Source organism: Durio zibethinus, chromosome 22, assembly GCF_047325235.1.
Source record: "Durio zibethinus cultivar Kanyao isolate XHJ-2024 chromosome 22, ASM4732523v1, whole genome shotgun sequence".
NCBI lineage: Eukaryota > Viridiplantae > Streptophyta > Magnoliopsida > Malvales > Malvaceae > Durio > Durio zibethinus.
In genome coordinates this window covers 20,815,367-20,839,539 of record NC_143183.1, presented here as the reverse complement: position 1 = coordinate 20,839,539, position 24,173 = coordinate 20,815,367, and the positions used below count along the sequence as shown (strand labels likewise).

Sequence of the window (24,173 nt, the reverse complement as noted above, 5' to 3'; positions counted from 1 at the left end):
TTGTCATTGTGGATTAAAACGCCGCGTTAAAAAAAAAAAAAGTAAAAACGCGTCGTTTTGTCTATTTGAAGAATCTTTTTTCTGTCAAAACAGTGAACATCTTTCCTTCCTTATCCGTCATTCCTCGGTTCTTCTCTGTCTAAACCCTGTCATAAACCCTAAATTCTTGCAATTTCTTTTGATTAATTCTTTTTCTCTTGGTATTAAAATTTTATGTTATTATTTCCTTTGTTTTTGTAATTTCTCTCAAAACTTTGATTGGAGATTACAAATGTCAACATGAAGATGATCTTCAGAAATCCAGGTAATTTATTAATGTCTGGAAATTCAATATTAATTGAAAAAATTGGATCTTTTAGTTATATAATGTAAATTAATCAAGTTCCTGTCCTTGGGTGTTTTTTTTTCTTCCATTTTCATGTGCTTAAAGATCTCAAATTTACTATATTTTTTTTCCTTTTTGATTGATGCAGGATTAAGACTTTGTATTCGTACAAAGGGTTATCATATTTTCAATGCTTCTAAGAATCTGTCTTCCTTCTCTGATGGGCCTTCTTCTGAATTGTATAAGAAATCTGTTCCTTTTGTGGGTAAGAGTGGTGATATTCAAGAAAACCCAAGTAGAATTGAAGGGGTAAGAAAAGAAGTGGATGATGTGTGTTGTATATTGGAGAGTGGTCCTTGGGGCCCTGCCATTGAAAATGCTTTGTCTGTGCTCAATGAGAAGCCTCAACCTGGTTTGGTCATTGGGGTTTTGAGGAAATTGAAGGATGTCAATCAAGCAATAAGTTATTTTCGATGGACGGAGAGGAAAACTGACCAAGCACATTGTCCAGAAGCCTATAATTCACTTCTCATGGTAATGGCTCGGAACAGGAAGTTTGATTGCTTGGAACAGGTCCTTGGAGAAATGAGTGTCGCGGGATTTGGCCCGTCTAATAACACTTGCATTGAGTTGGTTGTTAGTTGTGTCAAGGCCCAAAAGTTAAGAGAAGCTTTTGATATTATACAGACAATGAGAAAGTTCAAATTCCGGCCGGCTTTTTCAGCTTATACCACTCTGATTGGTACTTTATCTGCTGTCTTTGAATCTGATCTTATGCTTACTCTGTTTCATCAGATGCAGGATCTAGGTTATGAAGTCAATGTCCATTTGTTTACTACACTTATTCGTGCGTTTGCCAAGGAAGGCCGGGTTGATGCAGCTCTTTCTCTGTTAGATGAGATGAAGAGCAACTCTTTTGAAGCAGATGTTGTTCTTTACAATGTCTGTATAGACTGCTTCGGTAAGGTGGGTAAGGTGGATATGGCATGGAAATTCTTTCATGAGATGAAAGCACAAGGCCTAATTCCTGATGATGTGACTTACACGAGCATGATAGGTGTTCTGTGCAAAGCCAATAGGCTGCAAGAAGCTGTAGAATTGTTTGAGCAGATGGAGCAGAATAGAAAGGTCCCTTGCGCTTATGCTTATAACACCATGATCATGGGTTATGGCTCTGCAGGAAAGTTTGATGAAGCATACAGTTTACTAGAAAGACAAAAGGCAAAAGGGTCCATTCCAAGTGTGATTGCATATAACTGCATTCTTACTTGCCTTGGGAAGAAGGGAAAAGTGGAGGAGGCATTGAGGATCTTTGAGGAGATGAAGAAAGATGCAGTGCCTAACCTTCCAACTTATAACATTCTTATAGACATGCTTTGTAAGGAAGGTAATCTTGAGGATGCTTTGAGGATTCGGGATGCCATGAAAGAAGCTGGCTTGTATCCTAATGTTTTTACTGTGAACATAATGATTGATCGACTATGTAAAGCGCAAAAACTTGATGAGGCATGTTCTCTATTTGAAGGAATGGATCATAAAGTTTGCTGCCCTGATGAGGTTACATTTTGCTCGCTTATAGATGGCTTGGGAAAGCATGGCAGAGTAAATGATGCCTACAGACTTTATGAGAAGATGCTGGATTCTGATAAGATCCCAAATGCTGTTGTATATACATCCCTCATTAGGAACTTCTTCAAGTGCGGCAGGAAGGAGGATGGTCATAAGATATACAAAGAAATGCTTCGCAGTGGGTGCCCTCCTGACCTTATGCTCCTCAATACCTACATGGATTGTGTTTTTAAAGCTGGAGAAATTGAGAAGGGTAGATCTTTATTTGAGGAAATAAAGGCTCAAAGATTCATTCCAGATGTGCAAAGCTATTCAATTCTGATTCATTCCCTTGTGAAAGCAGGTTTTGCACATGAAACCTATCAGTTGTTTCATGCAATGAAGGAGCAAGGCTGTGTTTTGGACACCCGTGCCTACAACACTGTGATTGATGGATTCTGTAAGTCAGGTAAGGTGAACAAAGCTTATCAGCTGCTAGAGGAAATGAAGACAAAGGGTCACCAACCCACCGTTGTTACCTATGGTTCCGTCATTGATGGTCTTGCTAAGATTGACAGGCTTGATGAAGCATATATGCTCTTTGAAGAAGCAAAATCACAGGGCATAGAGTTGAATTTGGTAATCTATAGTAGTCTTATTGACGGGTTTGGGAAAGTTGGAAGAATAGATGAAGCATATCTAATATTGGAAGAGCTGATGCAGAAAGGTTTGACGCCTAATGTATACACATGGAATTGCTTGCTTGATGCTCTGGTGAAAGCAGAAGAGATTGATGAAGCCCTTGTCTGCTTCAAGTCTATGAAAGAAATGAATTGCACTCCCAACCACATTACATATAGCATTTTAATAAATGGTCTTTGCAGGATTAGAAAATTTAATAAGGCCTTTGTGTTTTGGCAAGAGATGGAAAAGCAAGGGTTAAAACCCAATATCATCACTTACACCATCATGATCTCAGGACTTGCGAAGGCTGGTAACGTTCTGGAAGCGCATGGACTCTTTGAGAGGTTTAAGGCTAATGGGGGTATACCTGATTCTGCTTGCTATAATGCCATCATAGAGGGGTTAAGCAATGCAAATAGGGCGATGGATGCATATAAACTTTTCGAAGAAACTCGACGAAAAGGTTTTAATATTCATACCAAAACCTGTGTTGTTCTTTTAGATGCACTGCATAAAGCTGAATGTCTTGAGCAGGCAGCAATTGTGGGGGCTGTCTTGAAAGAAACAGCCAAGTCTCAACATGCTTCAAAATATTGGTGACTTGTTTCTCTTAGGTGTTGAACAGATCAATTAATGTGGTTTACTTCGCAGTCTCTGATGCAACAATGAGGTCTTACTCATCTCGCTGGTGGAGCAATGTGGGTGATGGACAATTTATTGTTACTACTAACCCATATCTGGAGATGAGCTTAAGCAAAGGTATTTCCTCATCGTATTAAGTATTTAATGTGATTATCTAAGCTATAACTGCATTTTGTGTGCATACAATTTCCTATGAACATCTAAGAAAGATTTCTGTGCCTAATGAGCATTTCTCTTTTGAGTTGTTAACCATGTAGTGAAGTCGGTGTGTGAGTACACCGGTGATATGGCTCCTTGATATGTTTTGGTTCTCTGAATTTCAAATATTGGCTAATGGCGACATATAGGATCTGTAGCAACTAGTAAATTTTCAATCTCCTGACAAGGAGAGTTATGGCAGGGCATTGAGATAGCCCGCAAAAAGAATAGCTAGGACAATATGCCTAAACTTTTTGTTCCAACATTTATCATTCTAGTGACTGATGTGAATCTAGTAATGATATAATGATACCTTCATTCACGATATCTATTACTTCTTGCGATACAGGATTCTTGGTTTAGTAGGCCTATGAGACTCGTGCATCCAAAGACGATTCGATGGAGACGATTCAATATGTTGACTTCACTATATGAGCTCTGTCACTGAAGCCATTTCGAATATGTCATGTATGATTGAGAAAATAGAAACCCTCAGGAAATAACAAAGACAGCAAATGCCTCCACATTTAAATTTTAATCCTTTTACAGTTTTGTGCTTTGGTACCAGTACAACCCAACCAAATATCAGACATTCCTCCTGGGGTTTTCTTTCTAATTTGAAGGTCCCCCCTTGAGCGCATTGTGGGCATGGTTTCATTCTAATTATGCAGGAAATTTTGTTCATCTAAGTTCTCTAATGTATTATCACTTGCTAGAATCATTTGCCAAATAAATACAATGTTATAAGCATCAAGCTATATTTTTATGTTATAGAAAGAAAAACATTTAATAATCACTGTTACGAGAAAAAGATGAGGAGGTCCTTTTTCTTGATATGAGAAAAGGGATTAGGGATGGTGACGAGTTAGGTTAGGGTAAATTTTTACTTGTCTTAAACACGACTTAATTTTATAAGTTTAATATCTAATTCGACATTAAAATATTATTTTTTATATTTGAATTTAACTCAATGTGCATATATTTAAACCTATAATTGATTTAATTTGAAATTAATAAATTATTATTTTTTAAATATAAATATAAAAATTAAATAAAAAATAAAAAATAAAAAATATATATATTAGGTTGAGATGAAATGGATTTGTATAAAATTCAACTTGATTTCAATTTTTTTTCAAGAATACTTAATATAAACTCGATTAAAAAAAATTAATTTATAGAATTGAGTCGAAACCATCAAGGGTTAGATGATCAATTCTAAGAAGGATGCAAGTACAAATCAAAAATTAATTATCGGATCATATGTTTGGGTGTTTGAAATATAGATTTTTATGAAATATACTAACTACAAACCCTAAATTCAAACAATATTAATTGAATAGAATCTTAACTCTTATACTAAATAAATTCTTTGAATATTTCTTATTTATTCAGTGTCATGCCACGTGTCCTAGCAGATATGAAAATGTGACAGCAATAATACAACCGGGTATGGAATATCATTACTACTTTACAGATTCGACCGTTAGACCTTAGAAAGCAAAGTCCAACGTGTCTTGTCCACTTTCTTCAAATTTTAAATTTTGAACGCTTTTGCCTTTCCCTTTTCCTATCAAAGCATATTCGATTTCAACCCTTTAAAATCAACTTTAAATCAATCTGTTTTGAGATCATAGATTCCTCTTTTTGTCATAGAAAAAATGGCGTTGAGACCCATTGATAATGCACTCCCGATTCCGCCAGAGAGACCCAAGAAACAAGCCAAAGTGTCGATTCCAATCCAGAAAAAACCATCAGAATGTGGTGTAAAAGACGAGAACAAGGCTCCTTTGCCACCATCTGAGAATCGGGATGCCTCCGTTGATTACATCTCTTCTGAGAATCTCAAACCCTTTCAAGACCCAGAATCAAACATTCATGTAATTCCCCATTTTTACTAGTCTGTCGCATTTTCATAATTTTCTGATTGGTTTTTCTTTGTATAAATTTATTTGAATTTTCAGAGCTTAGTCGAAGGGTTGGATTCAAAGGATTGGATTAAGGTGTGCGAGTCATTGAATGATGCTAGGCGGTACTCTTTGTATCACTCCACCCTACTGCTTCCAATCTTGTAAGATTCTAAATTTTCTTATTTTTGGTGCCTTGTTGGTGATGGGTTATTAAATGATAGCTATGTTACTCGTAACAAGTGAGTGTCAGATACGGATATATATCATAATATACTCGAACCTTTTTTTAAGTGTTTTCATATATTTGGAGGGTTGGACTTTCGTATCCATGTCCAGATATATGTCTGACCCGGATGTTGGACATGGGTACTTTAGGGTAAATGAAGAGTTGAAGCAACATAGGCTGATAAAACGTACGTGATTATGCAGAGAGAAAGTGATGTTGGTAGTTGTGAAGGCAATGAAGAACCCAAGAAGTGCTCTTTGCAAGACATCGATTATGGCTGCTTCGGATATCTTCAATGCCTTTGGTGAAAAGTTGCTTGATTCCACTGATTCTGGTGCATTTGATCAGTTGGTAAATACCCAGTTGGCCCAATTATCATTTCTCTTTTGAAGTTTTCAGTTTTCTATTTTCAGGTGTTAAAAATGGTGTTAAATATGTGGTGGGTTTACAGTTATTGCAGCTGTTATTAAAAGCTTCTCAGGACAAGAAGTTTGTGTGTGAAGAAGCTGATAAGTCGCTGACTGCAATGGTTAAGTCCATTGCTCCTTTGCCTCTGCTTCAGAAGCTTCGCGGGTATGTTAATCATGGCAACCTCAGAGTCAGAGCTAAAGCTGCTGTTTCCATTTCCGATTCTGTTTCCAAGATGGTAAACTACCGAGAAAACTCAACGGAAAAGCTGCTGTTTCCATTAATAAAATGTTTGAACTTTGTCTCACTAGTTGGATATGATTATATGATTCCAATTGCAGGGGCTGGAAGAAATCAAAGAGTTTGGGTTGGTTACACTGCTTCAAATGGCTGCAGATTTGCTGAATGATAGACTGCCGGAGGCCAGAGAGGCTGCAAGAAGCATTGTATTTTCTGTACACAAGGCATTTACAGAAAATGAAGAGAAGAATCCGGAGGAGGCTTGGCAAAGCTTGTGCCAGACAAATTTATCACCCATTCACGCTCAGTCCATGATCAAAGTTATTGCTTCTCATTAGAATTTAGAGTAACAGATTATAGCAGCAGCACGGGTGGTAGAAAGCTAGGGGTTGGTTTCATGTAAATGCTGTTTTTACATGATTCTATAGAACAATTGTTTCGTCCACTTTCTTTGTTTATTCTTTCTTTATCCTTGAATTGAAATCGACTTCAATCGCACATTTCATTGATTTCTAAGTTTCAGAATTTGATCTGCCCTTTGATAATCAAGAACTTCTGTTCTCATTTCACCATCTGAAGTGATCAAGAACCCATCAGCTGAGATTAAACCAGCTAATAAATCCAGTTTGATACAATAGAAGCCTGCAACCATGAATTGCAGCAATGAAATCTGAAATTCTTGAAAGAATTAATTAATCAAATGATTGAATACATTGTTTTTTACAAGCTGTTTTTTTAGAATGCCGTTACAGAATCACTGTTGTTATGAAATAAAAACTTTAATAAAACAAGGGTAAAAAAATTTTCGTGGCAGGACATTGTGATCAGTTCCAGCACTTAGAAACTTAAATCCCAAAACGCACCAAAGCTAATAGGTCATCAAGCTGCATAACTCTTTAACAGACGATAAACAAGACCTTGTAGACGTAGAAAAACAAGTAAAATAATTTACAAAATGATACTCATTGGCACTTGCACTTGAAAGACAGCAAGATTAACAAGGCAGACAAATGAAACTCATTTCACTATGGCACTTAAAACCCACTAGACTAAATAAAACAGCAGAGTAGAGAGAGAGCACAATGTTGAGCTTAAGCTTCATCCGTGGCAGAAATGAAAACAGCTAAAAACTTGGATGTTGCACTTGCCAATACCAACTAAAACAAGTTTCAGATCAAAAGAATTAACTGAAACAGGGTAACAAGAAATGGAAAATCTGAGTGCACCAAAAATAATTCTCAGTCCTAATGTGCACATTCTACAAAATACTAATGCTGTAGTCTATATTTACTCACTTTTCATTTTTTTTTCTTGAAATATTCAGTTTTTCTTCATATAGTTTCAAGAGCTCTGGTGCTTCGTTGGAATGACGGTTAACAAAGATCCTAAGGAACACCTTTTCCGACGTGTCAAATAATACAGACAATTTTAAGTCATTAACCAAACCTTGTGATAAAAATTCTTGCACAAACAGAGCCCTCGGAACAATTCTCTTCTCCAAGCTATGACTAAGAATACTTGATTGTTTGGCAACAAAAGTAGAATTGAAACCCATTTTATTCACAAGAAAATCCATTATAGCCATGATCTTGACCTCAGAAACTCTCATGCATGAGGGATGCTTTTGAAAAGCTTCAAATATCTCTTGGTCAGACCAACCCCATCTCCTATAAACATCAAACTTCTTCTCTAATGTGGATTTGCTCATTGATCTCAATGCAATAGCCGCATAAACAAACTTCAGTCTCGAAGAATCAAACCCCATTCTTTTGATTTCCTCCACAATCTCCTTAAACCGAGCCGGATCACATATAAATGATCTAGGATGACGGTGAAGCATTGTAACAATATTTGATTCAGGGACTCCATTTCCTCTCAAAATATTCATATTTGGAAACAGATAGGACTCAAAATTACAAACAAGAATACCCGTAAACCGTTTTATTGCTTTCATGGTCTTGTCATTGGATTGAAACAGGTTCCTTAGAAAATTAAATGAAGGGATAATTTGTTTCTCTAAACTAGCTCTCAAAAGTGCAGGGTGACTAGTCAATAGTTTGGCGAGGTCAGGCCTTGAAAAACCTACAGAGTAAAGAAACTCTAGTTTGGGCAAAAGGGTTTTCTCCGTATCACATACAAGCAGCATTGGCCGTCTTTTGATGAGGTTTGTGATTTGGGTTTTGGAAAAGCCATGCTTTTCAAAAAAAGCAACGAAAGAGTCAGGTTTTTCAGGGGTTTCAAAATGGACATACTTTGAAGCCAAGGAACCTGATTCTGGCGACAATCCAAATTTGTTTATGAGGTATGAAACCGTGAATGAGTGGTGATTTGAGGCTGTGGAGATAAATCTAAGAATACTTGATAGTTTAAAGACCGATGGGTTATCCTGAAGAAGTTTGTAACTTGGAGAGGCAGTGATTGCGTGCCTGCCATGAAGAAACCTAGTACTACAGAGAAAATGAAACATAGGAGGTCTCCCTTACTCACCTCTTGTCTTGAAGAAAATCTGTCCCCTGAAGAGAGAGAATCTGGTTTCCAGCAGAGAATAGGAAAACTGAGCTGAGAGCCGGGTAAATCTCCAAAAACCTCTTATTGTGTAATTTCCCTACCGGATTCTAGTGTCTTTTATTGTATAGAAGCCAGGGACTTCGTTTGTGTTGTGCAGCGCCCAAGCCCAACTTGCTTTTTTGTGGCCGGATGGCCTGCCAAAATGAGCTTTGAACAAACATTTTTTAACTGAGCAGGATTCAACCGATGGAACCTTTTTTTACCAGCATATTATTATTAAACATTTCTTTTCTTTTAGGTATTATATCATTTTAATTTGAAAGAATTTACTTATTTGATTATTACAATTTCTTCCATTTATATGTCAGCCTCATGTTATTTACTTATAAACTAAGAGTTTTTTTACAATGGGAAGCAAGCTGTTACAAATTTGATTACAATTTTATGGAATGGAAGATGCAGTTGAAGATGGTAATGCTGATTTATAATGACATTATAGCCTCCAAAGTTAATTTAAGGCATGACTGCTTTTGATAACAGTATTCTCTGTTTTCTTTTTCTTTTTAAATAAATTTTTTCTAATGATTTGTAAGTAAAATATTAAATTCTTAATTTCAATAACTAAAGTTTAAATTCTACCCATCTCAAATATTGAAAAACAGTTGTTCTCTGGTCTTAGAAGCTCCAATTTGCATCACCGTTCAACAAAAGAGTTATTCTGATGGCCTATATGATACAAACTGTAGGATTCACAACTTTTAAGATCTAGCCTTCCATTGGTGTTGATGGCTAGATACATGCAACATTGCCATTCAGATCCCAGGTTCAAAGGCTATCAGAATAATTGAAAGAAGAAAGAAAAGCCCCTTCAAAAACCTAAATAAAAAAAAAAAAAAAATGAGATCCACGCACTATGTCACCTTGGAACAAGATATAGTGACAGGACTTTGTCAAGCTCCATTTTTTTTACAAGAAATATATTATAGCCATAAACTTTTTCTCAGATGCTGTCAAATACAAGGGACACCTCCGAAAGCTAGAAAACTCTGTGCACCAATCCAACCACACGTAATATAAACACTAAACTTCCTCTCCCATGTGGATTTGCTGTTTGTCCTCAATCCAACACCACTAAGACCAATGTAAACCTAGAAGGTTATAACCTCGTTTTCTCTATTTCCCACTCTCCCTATACTGGGCAGCTAGTGGTGGCTACCAGCAGAATTATAGTAGTTAAAAACTGCAATGACAAAGCTACATCAAAACAACAGAAAATTTGACCTTCATAACTTTAAACAAACGAAAACCAAGATGCAAAAGTTGCATGAAAAAGAACATCATTGATAGGTAAACCAAGAGATAGGTAAGTCTGCAAGTAAGACTCATTTCACCGTTGCATTTCAAGCAAGATAACTACTAAACCACATAAAACAGTCAGCTCACAATTTCATTGATGACAAAAGTGAGTTCTGCTAAAAATATTGTACTAGTTGCACTCATTAATTCAATCTGGAGCAAGTTTGAGATCAACGAATTCAATTGGATAAAAAAGTTAGAATCAGAAATGTTGTTCTACAACTATCCTGATCTATATTTCTATTCTACCGCAAGATCCATTTTTTCTTTGTACAGCTTTAACAGCTCCGGTGCTTTGTCTTCATATTGGTTAACAAATCTCTGTACGAACACCTTTTCTGAAGTGCCAAACAGGACCGACAATCTAAAGTCCTTAATTAAACCTTTTGATAGCAAGTCTTGAGCAAACAAACCCATTGGAACAATCAGCTTTTCCAAGCTCCGTCCAAAAACACTTGGTTGATTGGCAATGAGCAAAGTCTTGCCCATTTTGTCCACTAGAAAATCCATTATTGCTGCAATCTTCTCCTTGGATGCTTCCAAAACACCAGGATACTTTCAAAAAGCTTCCCAAATCTCCTGTTCAGACCAACCCCACTTCTTGTAAACATCAAATTTCCTCTCCATTGCAGCTTTGCTAACTTTTCTAAACATAATGAAAACAAGAAGAAATTTAAGCAACAAAGGATTGAACCCCATTTCCTTCACTTCCTTCACAATCTCCTTAAACTGATCAGGGCGCACAACAAAAGATCGAGGATGGTAATTGAACATTGATATGATATTTGCATCAGAAACCCCATTATCCCTCAGTGTTTTGATATTAGGTAACATATAAGCATCAAGTTTACATGGAATAAGATAAAGATTGCGCCTTATAGCTGTAACAGCCTTAGAATCAGATTGGACCAGACAGCTAACCTGATTAAAACAAGGGATAATCTGTTTCTGTAAGCTACGAGATAAAAGCATGGGGTTGTAGAATAAGAGTTTGGAAAGTTCAGGGCTTGAAACACCTCTAGATTGGAAAAACTGCATTTTGGGCAACAGTGTTTTCTCAACATCAGAACACAACAGAGGTGACCAACTCTTGATGATTTGTCTGATTTGGGTTTTCGAAAATCCATGTTTCTTCAAAAATGCAATAACGGCTATTTGAGCCTACTTGTTCCATAATGAAAGATAAAAAACCATGAGGTCCAAGCAATAGGTCATTGAGCTTCACAACTCTTTAACAAATGATTAACAAGATTGTGTAGATGCCGTAAAAACAAGGAAACTAAAAGGATAGGATTGCAAATGAAACTCATTTCACACTTGCACTTAGAGACAGCAAGATTAACAAGGCAGGCAAACGAAATTCATTTCACTATGGCACTTAAAACCCACAAGACTAAATAAAACAGCAGAGTAGAGAGAGAGCACAATGTTGAACTTAAGGCTTCATCCATGGCAAAAAAGAAAACAGCTAAAAAACTTGGATGCCGCATTTTCCAATTCCAATTAAAACAAGTTTCAAATCAAAAGAAAACTGAAACAGGGTAACATGACATGGAAAATCTGAGAGCACCAAAAATAAGTCTGAGTCTTAAGTGTGCATATCCTACAAAATACTAATGCTGCAGTCTATATTAACTCACTTTTCATTTTTTTTTTCTTGAAATATTCATTTTTTTTTCATATAGTTTCAAGAGCTCTGGTGCTTTGTTTACATCACGGTTAACAAAGATCCTAAGGAACACCTTCTCCGACGTGTCAAATAATACAGACAATTTTAAGTCATTAATCAAACCTTGTGATAATTCTTGCACAAACAGAGCCCTCGGAACAATTCTCTTCTCCAAGCTACGACTAAGAATGCTTGATTGTTTGGCAACAAGAGTAGAATTGAAACCCATTTTGTTCACAAGAAAATCCATTATAGCCATGATCTTGACCTCAGAAACTTTCATACATGAGGGATACTTTTGAAAAGCTTCAAATATCTCTTGGTCAGACCAACCCCATCTCCTATAAACATCAAACTTCTTCTCTAATGTGGATTTGCTCATTGATCTCAATGCAATAGCCGCTTCAACAAACTTCAGTCTCGAAGAATCAATCCCCATTCTTTTGATTTCCTCCACAATCTCCTTAAACCGAGCCAGATCACATATAAGTGATCTAGGCTGACGGTGAAACATTGTAACAATATTTGATTCAAGGACTCCATTTCCTCTCAAAATATTCATATTTGGAAACAGATGTGACTCACAATTATAAACAAGAATACCTGTAAACCGTTTTGTTGCTTTTATGGTCTTGTCATTGGATTGAAAAAGGTTCCTTAGAAAATTAAACGAAGGGATAATTTGTTTCTCTAAACTAGCTCTCAAAAGTGTTGGGTAATTAGTCAAGAGTTTGGCAAGGTCAGGCCTTGAAAACCCCACAGAGTAAAGAAACTCTAGTTTGGGCAAAAGGGTTTTCTCGGTATCATATACAAGCAGAATTGGCTGTCTTTTGATGAGGTTTGTGATTTGGGTTTTGGAAAAGCCCTGCTTTTCAAAAAAAGCAATGAAAGAGTCAGGTTTTTCAGGGGATTCAAAATGGACGTACTTTGAAGCCGAGGAAGCTGATTCTGGAGAAAACCCAAATTTGTTTACGAGATATGAAACAGTGAATGAGTACTGATTTCAGGCTGGGGAGATGAATCTAAGGTTACTTGATAGTTTAGTGACTGATGGGTTATCCTGAAAAAGTTTGTAACTTTGAGAGGCTGTGATTGTTTGCCTCCCATGGAGAAAACTAGTTCTACAGAGAAAATAAAACATAGGAATTGAAACTCAAGTCTCCCTTACTCATCTCTTGTTATGAAGAAAATCTGTCCCCTGAAAGAGAGAATCTGGTTTCCAGCAGAAAATGGGAAAACTGAGGCGAGATCCGGGTAAACCTCCAAGAACCTGGAGTGGAATCTCCTTACCGGATTCTACTGTCTTTTGTTGTATAGAAGCCAGGGGCTTTGTTTGTGTTGTGCAGCGTCCAAGCCCAACTTGCTTTTGTGCTCCACTAAGCTGCCCATGGCCGGACAGCCTGCCCAAATGAACTTTGAACAAACATTTAAGGGTGTTAATCGAGTGCGATTCAACCGATGGACATCATTTTTTACCAACATATTAATATTATAATTATATACATTAAAATTAAACATTTATTTTCTTTTAAGTACTATATCATTTTAATTTTAAAGAATTTACCATTTGATTATTACAATTTCTTCCATTTATGTCATATTATGTTCAGCCTCATGTTATTTACTTACAAACTAGGAGTAGTTCTTTTTACAATGGGAAGTGAGCTATTACAAATTTGATTACAATTTTATGGAATGAGAGCGTAAAAAGATGCAGATGAAGATGGTAATGCTGATGGGTAATGGCATCATAGTCTCCAATGTTAATTTAAGGCATGGTTGCTTTAGACAACAGTTGTTCTCTGTTTCTTATTCTTTTTAAATCAAGTTTTTCTCTGGCTGTCAACAGCCATAAAATATTAAACTCTTAGTTCTAATAACTAAAGTTTAAATTCTGACAGTATCGAGGATTAAATGAAAGTTTTTCTCTGAAGCTCCATTTTGCATCACTGTTCAACCCCAGAGTTAATCTGATGGCCTATTTGATGCAAGCAGTAGGATTCAAAACTTTTGAGATCTAGCCTTCCATTGTTGTTGATGGCTATATACATGTAAGATTGCCATTGAGATACCAGGTTCAAAGGCTATCAGAAGAATCGAAAGAACAAAGAAAAGCCCCTTCAAAAACCTAATAAAAACTCATGAATCCACTGTCACCTTGGAACAAGATATGGTGACACGACTATGTGAAGCAAGCTCCATTTTTTTAAAAGAATATATTATAGCCATAAACGTTTTCTCAGATGCTGTCAAATACAAGGGGCAACTCCGAAAAGCTGGAAAACTCTCTTCATCAATCCAACCACACTTGTTATAAATATTAAACTTCCTCTCCCATGTGGATTTGCTGTTTGTCCTCAATCCAGACACCAGTAAGAGCAATGTAAACCTTGAAGGATATAACCTCATTTTATTTCCCACTCTCCCTCTACTTGGTGGCAGAATTATAGTAATTAAAACTGCAATGACAAAGCTGCATCAAAACAACGGACGCATCAAAATAACGGACAGCTTGACCTCCATAACTTCAAACAAATGAAAAGCAAGAAGCAAAAATTGCATGAAAAAGAACACCATTGATAGGTAAGCCTACAAGTGAGACTCATTTCACAGTGGCATTTCAAGCAAGATAACTACTAAACCACTTAAAACAGTCAATTCACAGTTTCATTGATGACAATAGTGAATTCTGCTAAAAATATTGTACTAGTTGCAATCATTAATTCAATCTGGCGCAAGTTTGAGATCATCGAATTCAATTGGATAAAAAAGTTAAAATCAGAAATGTTGTTCTACAACTATCCTTATCTATATTTTTATCTTACCACAAGATCCATTTTTTTTTGTATAGCTTTAATAGCTCTAGTGCTTTGTCTTCATATTGGTTACAAATCCCTGAACGAACACCTTTTCTGAAGTGCCAAAGAGGACCGACAATCTAAAATCCTTAATTAAATCTTTTGATAACAAATTTTGAGCAAACAAACCCCTTGGACCAATCAGCTTCTCCAAGCTCCGTCGAAAAATACTTGGTTGATTAGCAATGAGCAAAGACTGAAAACCCATTTTGTTCACTAGAAAATCTATTATTGCCGCAATCTTCTACTCGGATGCTTCCAAAACACCAGGGTAATTTCGAAGCTTCCCAAATCTCTTGTTTAGACCAACCCCACTTCTTGTAAACATCAAATTTCCTCTCCATTGCAGGTTTGCTGACTTTTCTAAACATAATGACAGCAAGAAGAAATTTAAGCAACAAAGGATTGAACCCTATTTCCTTCACTTCCTTCACAATCTCCTTAAACCGATCAGGGCGCACGACTAAAGATCTAGGATGGTAATTGAACATTGATATGATATTTGATTCAGAAACCCCATTATCCCTCAGTGTTTTGATATTAGGTAACATATAAACATCAAGTTTACATGGAATAAGATAAGGATTGCGTCATATAGCTGTAATAGCCTTGGAATCAGATTGGAGCAGACTGCTAAGCTGATTGAAACAAGGGATAATCTGTTTCTGTAATTTACGAGATAAAACCACAGGGTTGTAGACTAAGAGTTTGGAAAGTTCAGGGCTTGAAACACCTCTAGATTGGAAAAACTGGATTTTGGGCAACAGTGTTTTCTCAACATCAGAACACAACAGAGGTGACCAAGTCTTGATGATTTGTCTGATTTGGGTTTTCGAAAACCCGTGTTTCTTCAAAAATGCAATAACGGCTATTGGAGCCTACTTTTTCCATAATGAAAGATAAAAAAACCATGAGGTCCAAGCAATAGGTCATCGAGCTTCACAACTCTTTAACAAATGATTAACAAGATTGTGTAGATGCAGCAAAAACGAGGAAACTAAAAGAAAAGGATTGCAAATGAAACTTATTTCACACTTGCACTTAGAGACAGCAAGATTAACAAGGCAGGCAAATGAAACTCATTTCACTATGGCACTTAAAACCCACAAGACTAAATAAAACAGCAGAGTAGAGAGAGAGCACAATGTTGAGCTTAAGGCTTCATCCATGGCAGAGAAGAAAACAGTTAAAAAACTTGGATGCTGCATTTTCCAATTCCAACTAAAACAAGTTTCAGATCAAAAGAATTAACTGAAACAGGGTAACATGACATGGAAAATCTGAGTGCACCAAAAATAATTCTGAGCCTTAGTAAGCATATCCGACCAAATACTAATGCTAGAGTCTATATTAACTCACTTTTCATTTTTTTTTCTTGAAATATTCAGTTTTTCTTCATATAGTTTCAAGAGCTCTGGTGCTTTGTTTACATCACGGTAAACAAAGATCCTAAGGAACTCCTTCTCCGACGTGGCAAATAATACAGACAATTTTAAGTCATTAATGAAACCTTGTGATGACAATTCTTGCACAAACAGAGCCCTCGGAACAATTCTCTTCTCCAAGCTACGACTAAGAATACATGATTGTTTGGCAACAAGAGTAGAATTGAAACCCATTTTATTCACAAGAAAATCCATTATAGCCATGATCTTGACCTCAGAAACTTTCATACATGAGGGATACTTTTGAAAAGCTTCAAATATCTCTTGGTCAGACCAACCCCATCTCCTACAAACATCAAACTTCTTCTCTAATGTGGATTTGCTCATTGTTCTCAATGCAATAGCCGCTTCAACAAACTTCGGTCTCGAAGAATCAATCCCCATTCTTTTGATTTCCTCCACAATCTCCTTAAACCGAGCCAGATCACATATAAATAATCTAGGATGACGGTAAAGCATTGTAACAATATTTGATTCAGGGACTCCGTTTCTTCTCAAAACATTCATATTTGGAAACAGATACGACTCAAAATTATAAACAAGAATACCCGTAAACCGTTTTATTGCTTTCATGGTCTTGTCATTGGATTGAAACAGGTTCCTTAGAAAATTAAATGAAGGGATAATTTTTTTCTCTAAGCTCCTCCTCAAAAGTGTAGGATAAATAGTCAAGAGTTTGGCAACGTCAGGCCTGGAAAAACCTATAGAGTAAAGGAACTCTAGTTTGGGCAAAAGGGTTTTCTCAGTATCATAAACAAGCAGGTCTGGCCGTCTTTTGATAAGGTTTGAGATTTGGGTTTTGGAAAAGCCATGCTTTTCCAAAAAAGCAATGAAAGTGTCAGGTTTTTCAGGGGTTTCAAAATGGACATACTTTGAAGCCGATGAAGCTGATTCTGGAGACAACCCACATTTGTTTATGAGGTATGAAACTGTAAAAGAGTGTTGATTTGAGGCTGTGGAGATAAATCTAAGAGTATTTGATAGCTTAAAGACTGATGGTTTATCCTGAAGAATGTGAAAAGGCTTGCAACTTTGAGCGGCTGTGATAGCTTGCCGCCCATTAAGAAAACTAGTTTTATGGAGAAAATAAAACATAGGAACTGAAATGAAACTAATCTCTCGTTACTCACCTCTGTTTTGAAGAAAATCTGTCCCAAGAATCTGATTTCCAACACAGAATGAGAAAACCGAGCGGACAGCCGTTTTGCCACTGGATTCTAGTTTCTTGTTAGGGTTTGTGCAGCTTCCAAGCCCAATTTGCTTTTGTGCTCCAATTAATAACTTTAAATTTATTCTCATCAAATTATTTAGGTGTTTTTTTTTTTTTTTTTTTTAACTTATTTTATATAGCTATACAAAATCATGATTGGACCTGGTCATCCAATCGTAATTCTTTTCGTTTTATTTGGATTTGAAACTCGTAACCAAATTTATTAATATTGCAATGGATAATATTTTAATTATTTTTAAAAATATAGTATATATAAGTACTAATTGTTTTGATTTTTTTTAAAATTTTTTAATTTAATATAAATATATTTATAAATATATGATGAATTTGTATATTATAATACTATTCATAATTTTATAAAATAAATAGTCAATATTTTTAAAAATTAAATAAATAAGTTTTAAAATACAAAAAATAATATCATAAATTTTTTATAATATTTTTAAATAATTAATATGATCATATGATATTTAAATAAGTTTTTTTATGTAAATATTAAGATTAAAATGAAAAATTAACATTAGTTTCATAATTGTTAAACTTTAAAAAAGAAAAATAATTGCATTCTTGAAAAAAATTGAAATACTTAATTTTAAAAAATAAAATATAAAAAAGTTATAATAGAAAATAGAGAAATTCAACTTTTAAGAGTTATTTTATCAATTATTTTTTTTATTATACTAAAAATAATGAAACAATAAAAGATAAATTAAAAATTACAAAATATATTTTACATTTATATACCAATCAAAGATAACTAATTCATCGAAATTCATTGAAGTAAGTCAAAATCAATGAAAATAATTGATTTTACCTAATACCAAATCTAATATAAAAAACATCTTTAAGTGTACCTTATTTTGATATAACTGAAGCGTATTGATTGATACAATCAATATCAAAATAAAATTAATAACTATGGGTAACACACAAGTGAAGTTAAGAGAAATGAGCTATTTGTACGCCAATTATAAAAAATGACCTTCTAAATTTGAGAGAAATCAAAACTTATATAATAGATTACGAAAGACATGAATATAAGTAATAAGATATAATATAAGAGAATTAAATGAAAAATATTATTTTTTATAGAAATGAATGGCATAATAAGGTTTAAAATTATAATCTAACATGATTTTTTTTGTCTTTCATATAATTGATCTCAGAATTATAAGATATAAGACTTTGTCTATTGTTGTTGTATATAATTATACAAAATATTTATATAATTTATAATTTATTATAATATATTCAAATATTTTTATTTATCCAATATTGATTCAAATAATTCGATGATTGAATTATTAGATCCAAGATAAAAAAAACTTTGATTAAATTATTATTCGAATATATTCTGATATCTATAATTGATTAAAGATTATTAAGTATATATCTCATTTTATTGAAAAATAAAAAAATAAAAAATATGCATCTCATTTTGACTTTAATTAAAGGAAGAGAAAATTATATTTTCTTCTATCATCACATTTTACATGCATAATAGATTTCTTCAAAAAATAATGAATTGAATATATAAGCATGCTCAAATGCAATTTCCTTCATTGGCAAGTTATTAAAGTTATGCCTTACTCCAAAAAAGAAAAAAAATAAAATTTTTTTATGGTAATGTTGATTAGGTACAACTTAATGACTTATAATTTATTAAATTTAGGTATCCATATTAAATTTATAGAAGTATAAGTCTTTTTTTTTTTATCTTTGTCTCAAAATTAATTTCATTATTAATTCAAAGAAAATAATATTTTTAATTTTAATCATTTAATTTAAAAATAAAAAATGTAAAACTTACACTAAAATAAGTGAATATCTCTTCTTAATTCAATAATTAATATATATTTCTTTCATTTAACAAATCTAATTTTTATCTTAAAAAACTTATGATATAAATATAATATAATTTATTAAACCTTTGTTGCTTCAATCAAAGATATGAAGATCCTTTCATAGCAAAGTTTTCAAAGGAATCACACCTTTGAGAACCATACCTCCCACACGTAGCTCATCAAAAAACTATCATCCATTGATGAAAAATTGGATTGTTGTGAAATAACATAAATTCTTCTCGAACCAAAAAGAATAAACATGAAATTCTTACATGTTATAGATAAATTTAATAATTTAAAATACGATACAGTAATATAATATGAACACGATATAAAAGTAATATAATTTAAAATTTTAATAATAATTATATATAAATTAAATAAAATTAAAAATATATATTTTATATTTTTATATACACATAAATTATAATACATAATTTTTATATAAAATATAATATAAATATATAAATTTTTATATTTTATGTAATACAAATATATAAATCCTCGTATCTAGATAGATCTATAATTTGTCACACATTTTACATTTGTTTTCTTGGCCAACAAGCAGGTAACGTGTGCGAAACCGCCAATCCTAGTAACAGAAGAGTACAAAATAGGGTTTTTTGTTTTCCCTGGCAGTTTCCCAGCCGCTTTTCAATCTTGAGGCTCTTGACTTGGCACAGTATCGGGCATGAGTGGTTGTCTCACTCTTTCACTCTTCACCAACCAAACCCAAAACCCAACACTCTCCAACTCAACACAAACTTAAACATCATCGAAACTAAACAACAAACATAACAAAGCCTGCCCTAAAATCCACATCCCGAGGAAAAAAAAAACAAGTAAAAGGCTCCCCATTTTCTTTTTGCTCATTATCTCTTTGGCATCCATTGTTTGTCTTAAAAAGAAGAGCTCAAGTCCATGGATTCAATGACCCCCCATGTCTCTTTTCCTTCAACAAAAGAGACCCCATCTTCATCATCAGGTTCTTTTCTCATCCGAGCTCCTTTAACTGCTGATTCTGATTCTGATTCTGAATATGAATCTAACGGTAATGAAACTGCAAGCACTGTTGGTGGGAGTAGTTTGAATAGTTTTGAGAACAACAGTGAGTTGGAGTCTGAAGTTGAGGAGTTTTTGAGTGGTGATGAGGAGTTTGAAACTGCTTCTGAGATGGAGAGGCCTTTGGTGGGAGACCCAAATGAGGAAACCTTGGAAGAAGAGAATAACGGTATTAATCGAAGTTACAAAATTTATGTTGCTAATAAAGATGATGATATGGATGGCTTAGAGAATTCAATGGAAGATGAGGAAGAGAGTGGTGTTGCCATTGGTTTGGTGAATGGTTCTAATTCAAACCCGGTTGTTCCTATTGCCCAATTGTCAATGGATGATGAAGAGTTTGCTGAAATGTTGACTGATGAGGAAATGGTGACTGAAATGGAAGATGCAGGGTTTCCTGGTGCTGTTGAAAGCACACCTAGAATAAATGTGGCTTTGGGGGTTGAAGGTGGAGAAGAAGAAGAGCCATTGAAGTTGAGAAGTTCTGCTTTTCTTAACCAATATGACTCGTCTATGCTGGTTAAGGAAGAGGTTGAGAATGGTGGTTTGGAAGATTTTGTAGCTAAAGATAAGGGGTCTAGTTTGGAAGGGAGCCAAAAAGATGTTCTGATGGAAATTTCCAAATTGGATGAGGATGTTAAACATTCTGATGATAAAACCGTAGCACTGGAGAATCTGGTTGATGAGAGGAATGAGACAAAGCATGGGGATGGTCATGAGATAGAGGAAAAGAGTTCTTTTGCGGTCAATGATCCCAATCTTGCTTCTCAACCTGTGGTGGAACCTGTTGACGAGATTGTTGTGTCCAATGTGAAAGAATTGATGAATGATATGGACTCCTCTAAATTTTCATCTCCAATATCAATTCCAGACCAAAATGTTAAACCAGAAGTAGAAGATGTAGATAAGCATGTGGCAGAAAAAGTTTTCCTTTCTGATGAAGATGTTGTGCAACTTATTTTTGGAAGCTCCGATACAACCAAACAAGTGCTGAATGAGGTAGAGCATGGATTAACCTCCACTTCTCTTTTGAAGGTAAGTTCGGAGGATCAATTGGAGACATTAAGTCAGCAAATTGCTATGGACTCAGATGAAGAAGTGGAAGCAGAGAGGGAAGATGAAGCAAAGGGACTTTTCAATTCTGCTGCATTGGCTGCTCTTCTGAAAGCAGCAACAGGTGCTGAATTAGATGGTGGAGGCCTCACAATCACTTCTCCTGGTGGTTCTAGGGTAGTCTCTCTCGAGCGCCCAGCTCATTCAAGTTCCTCATTCCATTCTTCAAAAGTTGCTCCGTCAAATATGGTTGAGGTTGTCTCCAAGGACAATATAAGTGATGAAGATAAGAAGAGGTTTGAGAAGTTACAACTAATAAGAGTGAAATTCTTGAGACTTGTACAGAGACTAGGTTATTCTGCCGCTGATCCCATGGTGGCAAAGGTGCTGTACAGGCTGGCCCTAGCTTCAGGTAGTTTTTTCAGTCAAGAATTCACCCTTGAATCTGCCAAGAAAGCAGCTATGCAGCTTGAAGCAGAAAATAAAGATGACTTAGACTTTTCTTTGAATATGGTGGTTCTTGGAAAAACTGGAGTGGGAAAGAGTGCAACCATTAATTCCATTTTCCGTCAACAAAAATCCAGAATTGATGCTTTTGAACCAGCCACAACTGCTGTGAAGGAGATTGTTGGAACAATAGATGGAGTTAAGATCAGAATCTTTGATACTCCTGGTCTTAGATCTCCTGTGACAGAAGAAGCTACTAATTGCAAACTATTAGCATCTATAAAGAGGTTTGTAAGGAAGTTCCCACCAGATGTTGTTCTCTATGTTGATCGTTTGGACACACATGACAAAGATCGTACTGATTTTCTGTTACAAAAGTCACTCACTGATGCTCTCGGTTCATCAATATGGCAAAATGCCATTGTAGCTCTTACTCATGCGGCATCTGCTTCCCCAGAAGGGCCATCAGGGGAACCCCTAAGTTTTGAGGTCTTTGTTGCTCAAAGGTCCCATTTGGTTCATCAAACTATCAGCCAAGCACTTGGTGATCTGCGTTTAATGAATCCAAGTATGATGCATCCTGTGGCTCTTGTTGAGAACCATCCATCATGTCAGAGAGACAGAAATGGAGAAAGTTTGCTTCCCAATGGGCAAATTTGGAGGTCACAGTTGCTACTCTTGTGCTATTCAGTGAAGATCTTATCTGAAGCAATTTCTTTGTCAAAACCTCAAGATCCTTTTGATCACCAGAAGCTTTTTGGCTTCCGACTTAGATCCCCACCCCTAACTTACTTGCTGTCTTCTCTATTGCAATCTCGTCATCATCCAAAACTACCAAACAATCAGGTTGGTGAGGAGGATGTTGACATGGACATTGAGTTGGGAGACTTGTTTAATTCTGATGGAGAAGATTATGATGAATATGACCAGCTTCCACCATTCAAGCCTCTAAGGAGATCTCAGGTTGATAAACTTAGCAAGGAGCAGAGAACAGCTTATTATGAGGAGTATGATTATCGTGTGAAGCTACTTCAAAAGAAACAATGGAGAGAGGAGGTGAAAAGGTTGAGGGAAATTAAGAAGAAAGTGAAAGATGGTGAAAATAATTACATTACTGTTGGACATGATGTAGAGGTTGAAGTAGGGGATCGAGCTACTGTACCAGTCCCTTTGCCTGATATGGTTCTCCCTCCTTCCTTTGATGGAGACAACCCTACTTACCGATACCGGTTTTTGGATTCTGAATCTCAGCTTCTCATGAGGCCAGTTTTGGACTCACAGGGTTGGGATCATGATATTGGATATGATGGTGTCAGCCTTGAAAGAAGTCTTGCTATAGCCGGTTATTTTCCTGGGGCTTTTGCTGTTCAAATCACAAAGGATAAAAGAGAGTTCAATATCCATTTGGATTCCTCAGTCTGTGCAAAATATGGAGAGAATGGATCTACAATGGTGGGATTTGATATCCAAAATGTTGGAAAACATCTTTCTTACATCTTCAGGAGCGAAATAAAATTCAGAAATTTCAAAATAAACCAAACAACTGCTGGTTTATCAGTTACTTTCTTAGGTGAAAATGTGGCTACTGGACTTAAGATTGAGGATCAGATTGCAGTAGGAAAGCGCTTGGTTTTTGCTGGAAGTGCTGGGGCTATGACATCTCAAGGTGATACAGCATATGGCGCCAACATTGAAATCCGCCTGAAGGATAAGGATTTTCCCGTTGAGCAAAATCAGTCCACATTTGGACTGTCTTTGGTGAAGTGGAGGCGTGACCTGGGTCTAATGGCCAACCTACAGTCTCAGTTCTCTATCGGACGTAGTTCTTCAATGGCAGTTCGTGTAGGATTGAACAACAAGCGGAGTGGACAAATCACTCTCAAAGTAAGCAGCTCCCAGCAATTACATATAGCACTTGCATCATTGCTTCCAATCGCAGCTTCCATCTTGCGGATGATCTATCCTGGCTCTGATTTAAAAAGTTCTGCATGCTAGCATTTTCATTATTCCAGGGTCACTCTGACCCCTAATGGTGCTAAATTTTGGTTTGTCTAGCAATTTCAATTTATTTTAGCAACCTAGTAGGTGATCTGAACTGAAACTTCAATGAAACAGAAGCTACTTAATTGATGGTTTTGAGCAACCTTATTCATTGTTACTATCCCTCTACCTCATCTGGCCATATGAATGCAATTTGGAATAGACCAGGAAACTCAAAATTGTGCTGATGAGTCGGTGAAAGTTTCTTATCCCTGCTCATAATACTTTCAACTATGGTCGTTTTGACATTTTCAATTTTCATCTTATGGATTACTGCATTCACTCAATGATTTCTGTGCTAAATATATTAACCTGTGTCATTGCTACTTAAAATTACTGTGTTCATAAAGTGTATTGTGCCAGATTCTTGAAATACAATGCACAAATCTCATCTAGGGGAAGTTCACTTATGGCATGCACCGATTAGTAGGACAGTTATGCACGTTCTAAGGCAAAGAGAAAACAAAACAAGCAAATCT

The 24,173-nt window shown here is 35.4% G+C and overlaps 5 protein-coding genes and 3 pseudogenes across 6 annotated transcripts; 3 read left to right on the top strand and 5 right to left on the bottom strand.

The window, feature by feature from the left end:
* Window positions 1–94: 94 nt before the first annotated feature.
* LOC111306859 (Tetratricopeptide repeat (TPR)-like superfamily protein) lies at window positions 95–4,155 on the top strand. The gene is made up of 3 exons (XM_089751301.1): window positions 95–304; window positions 474–3,316; window positions 3,747–4,155. Exons 1-2 carry the CDS (start codon window positions 280–282, stop codon window positions 3,155–3,157), a joined length of 2,709 nt encoding a protein of 902 aa, XP_089607427.1. The 5' UTR covers window positions 95–279; the 3' UTR covers window positions 3,158–3,316; window positions 3,747–4,155.
* Window positions 4,156–4,920: 765 nt separating this feature from the next.
* On the top strand, window positions 4,921–6,690 carry LOC111307467 (uncharacterized). The gene is made up of 5 exons (XM_022905486.2): window positions 4,921–5,277; window positions 5,362–5,468; window positions 5,737–5,884; window positions 5,985–6,179; window positions 6,283–6,690. Exons 1-5 carry the CDS (start codon window positions 5,059–5,061, stop codon window positions 6,517–6,519), a joined length of 906 nt encoding a protein of 301 aa, XP_022761221.1. The 5' UTR covers window positions 4,921–5,058; the 3' UTR covers window positions 6,520–6,690.
* Window positions 6,691–7,129: 439 nt separating this feature from the next.
* Window positions 7,130–8,773, bottom strand: LOC111307466 (uncharacterized). Its single transcript, XM_022905485.2, has one exon. The coding sequence runs from the start codon at window positions 8,646–8,648 to the stop codon at window positions 7,473–7,475; it is 1,176 nt and encodes a 391-aa protein (XP_022761220.1). The 5' UTR covers window positions 8,649–8,773; the 3' UTR covers window positions 7,130–7,472.
* Window positions 8,774–10,267: 1,494 nt separating this feature from the next.
* Window positions 10,268–11,535, bottom strand: LOC149512687 (uncharacterized; annotated as a pseudogene).
* On the bottom strand, window positions 11,515–13,012 carry LOC111307167 (uncharacterized). The gene has a single exon (XM_089751305.1). The coding sequence runs from the start codon at window positions 12,274–12,276 to the stop codon at window positions 11,689–11,691; it is 588 nt and encodes a 195-aa protein (XP_089607431.1). The 5' UTR covers window positions 12,277–13,012; the 3' UTR covers window positions 11,515–11,688.
* Window positions 13,013–13,695: 683 nt separating this feature from the next.
* Window positions 13,696–17,396, bottom strand: LOC111306858 (uncharacterized). Its single transcript, XM_089752042.1, has 2 exons — window positions 15,932–17,396; window positions 13,696–14,173 (listed from the first exon to the last, which is right to left on the bottom strand). The coding sequence occupies exons 1-2, from the start codon at window positions 17,110–17,112 to the stop codon at window positions 14,143–14,145; spliced, it is 1,212 nt and encodes a 403-aa protein (XP_089608168.1). The 5' UTR covers window positions 17,113–17,396; the 3' UTR covers window positions 13,696–14,142.
* LOC149512686 (uncharacterized) lies at window positions 14,536–15,845 on the bottom strand (annotated as a pseudogene).
* Window positions 17,397–19,626: 2,230 nt separating the features above from the next.
* LOC111306856 (translocase of chloroplast 159, chloroplastic pseudogene) lies at window positions 19,627–23,815 on the top strand (annotated as a pseudogene). Its single transcript, XR_016332197.1, has one exon. The product of XR_016332197.1 is annotated as a translocase of chloroplast 159, chloroplastic pseudogene (transcript).
* Window positions 23,816–24,173: the final 358 nt, after the last annotated feature.

Bases quoted from the DNA above. Each gene is read 5' to 3' on its own strand.
- LOC111306859 (XM_089751301.1), top strand. From the start codon at position 280: ATGAAGATGATCTTCAGAAATCCAG. The intron at 305-473 runs GTAATTTATTAA...TGATTGATGCAG, and splicing joins GATGATCTTCAGAAATCCAG to GATTAAGACTTTGTATTCGT.
- LOC111307467 (XM_022905486.2), top strand. From the start codon at position 5,059: ATGGCGTTGAGACCCATTGATAATGCACTCCCGATTCCGCCAGAGAGA. The intron at 5,885-5,984 runs GTAAATACCCAG...GTGGGTTTACAG, and splicing joins CTGGTGCATTTGATCAGTTG to TTATTGCAGCTGTTATTAAA. The intron at 6,180-6,282 runs GTAAACTACCGA...TTCCAATTGCAG, and splicing joins CCGATTCTGTTTCCAAGATG to GGGCTGGAAGAAATCAAAGA.
- LOC111306858 (XM_089752042.1), bottom strand. From the start codon at position 17,112: ATGTTTTATTTTCTCCATAAAACTAGTTTTCTTAATGGGCGGCAAGCT. The intron at 14,174-15,931 runs GTGAGTTAATAT...TTGTCATTGCAG, and splicing joins TCAAGAAAAAAAAATGAAAA to TTTTAATTACTATAATTCTG.
- LOC111307167 (XM_089751305.1), bottom strand. From the start codon at position 12,276: ATGAATATTTTGAGAGGAAATGGAGTCCTTGAATCAAATATTGTTACA.
- LOC111307466 (XM_022905485.2), bottom strand. From the start codon at position 8,648: ATGTTTCATTTTCTCTGTAGTACTAGGTTTCTTCATGGCAGGCACGCA.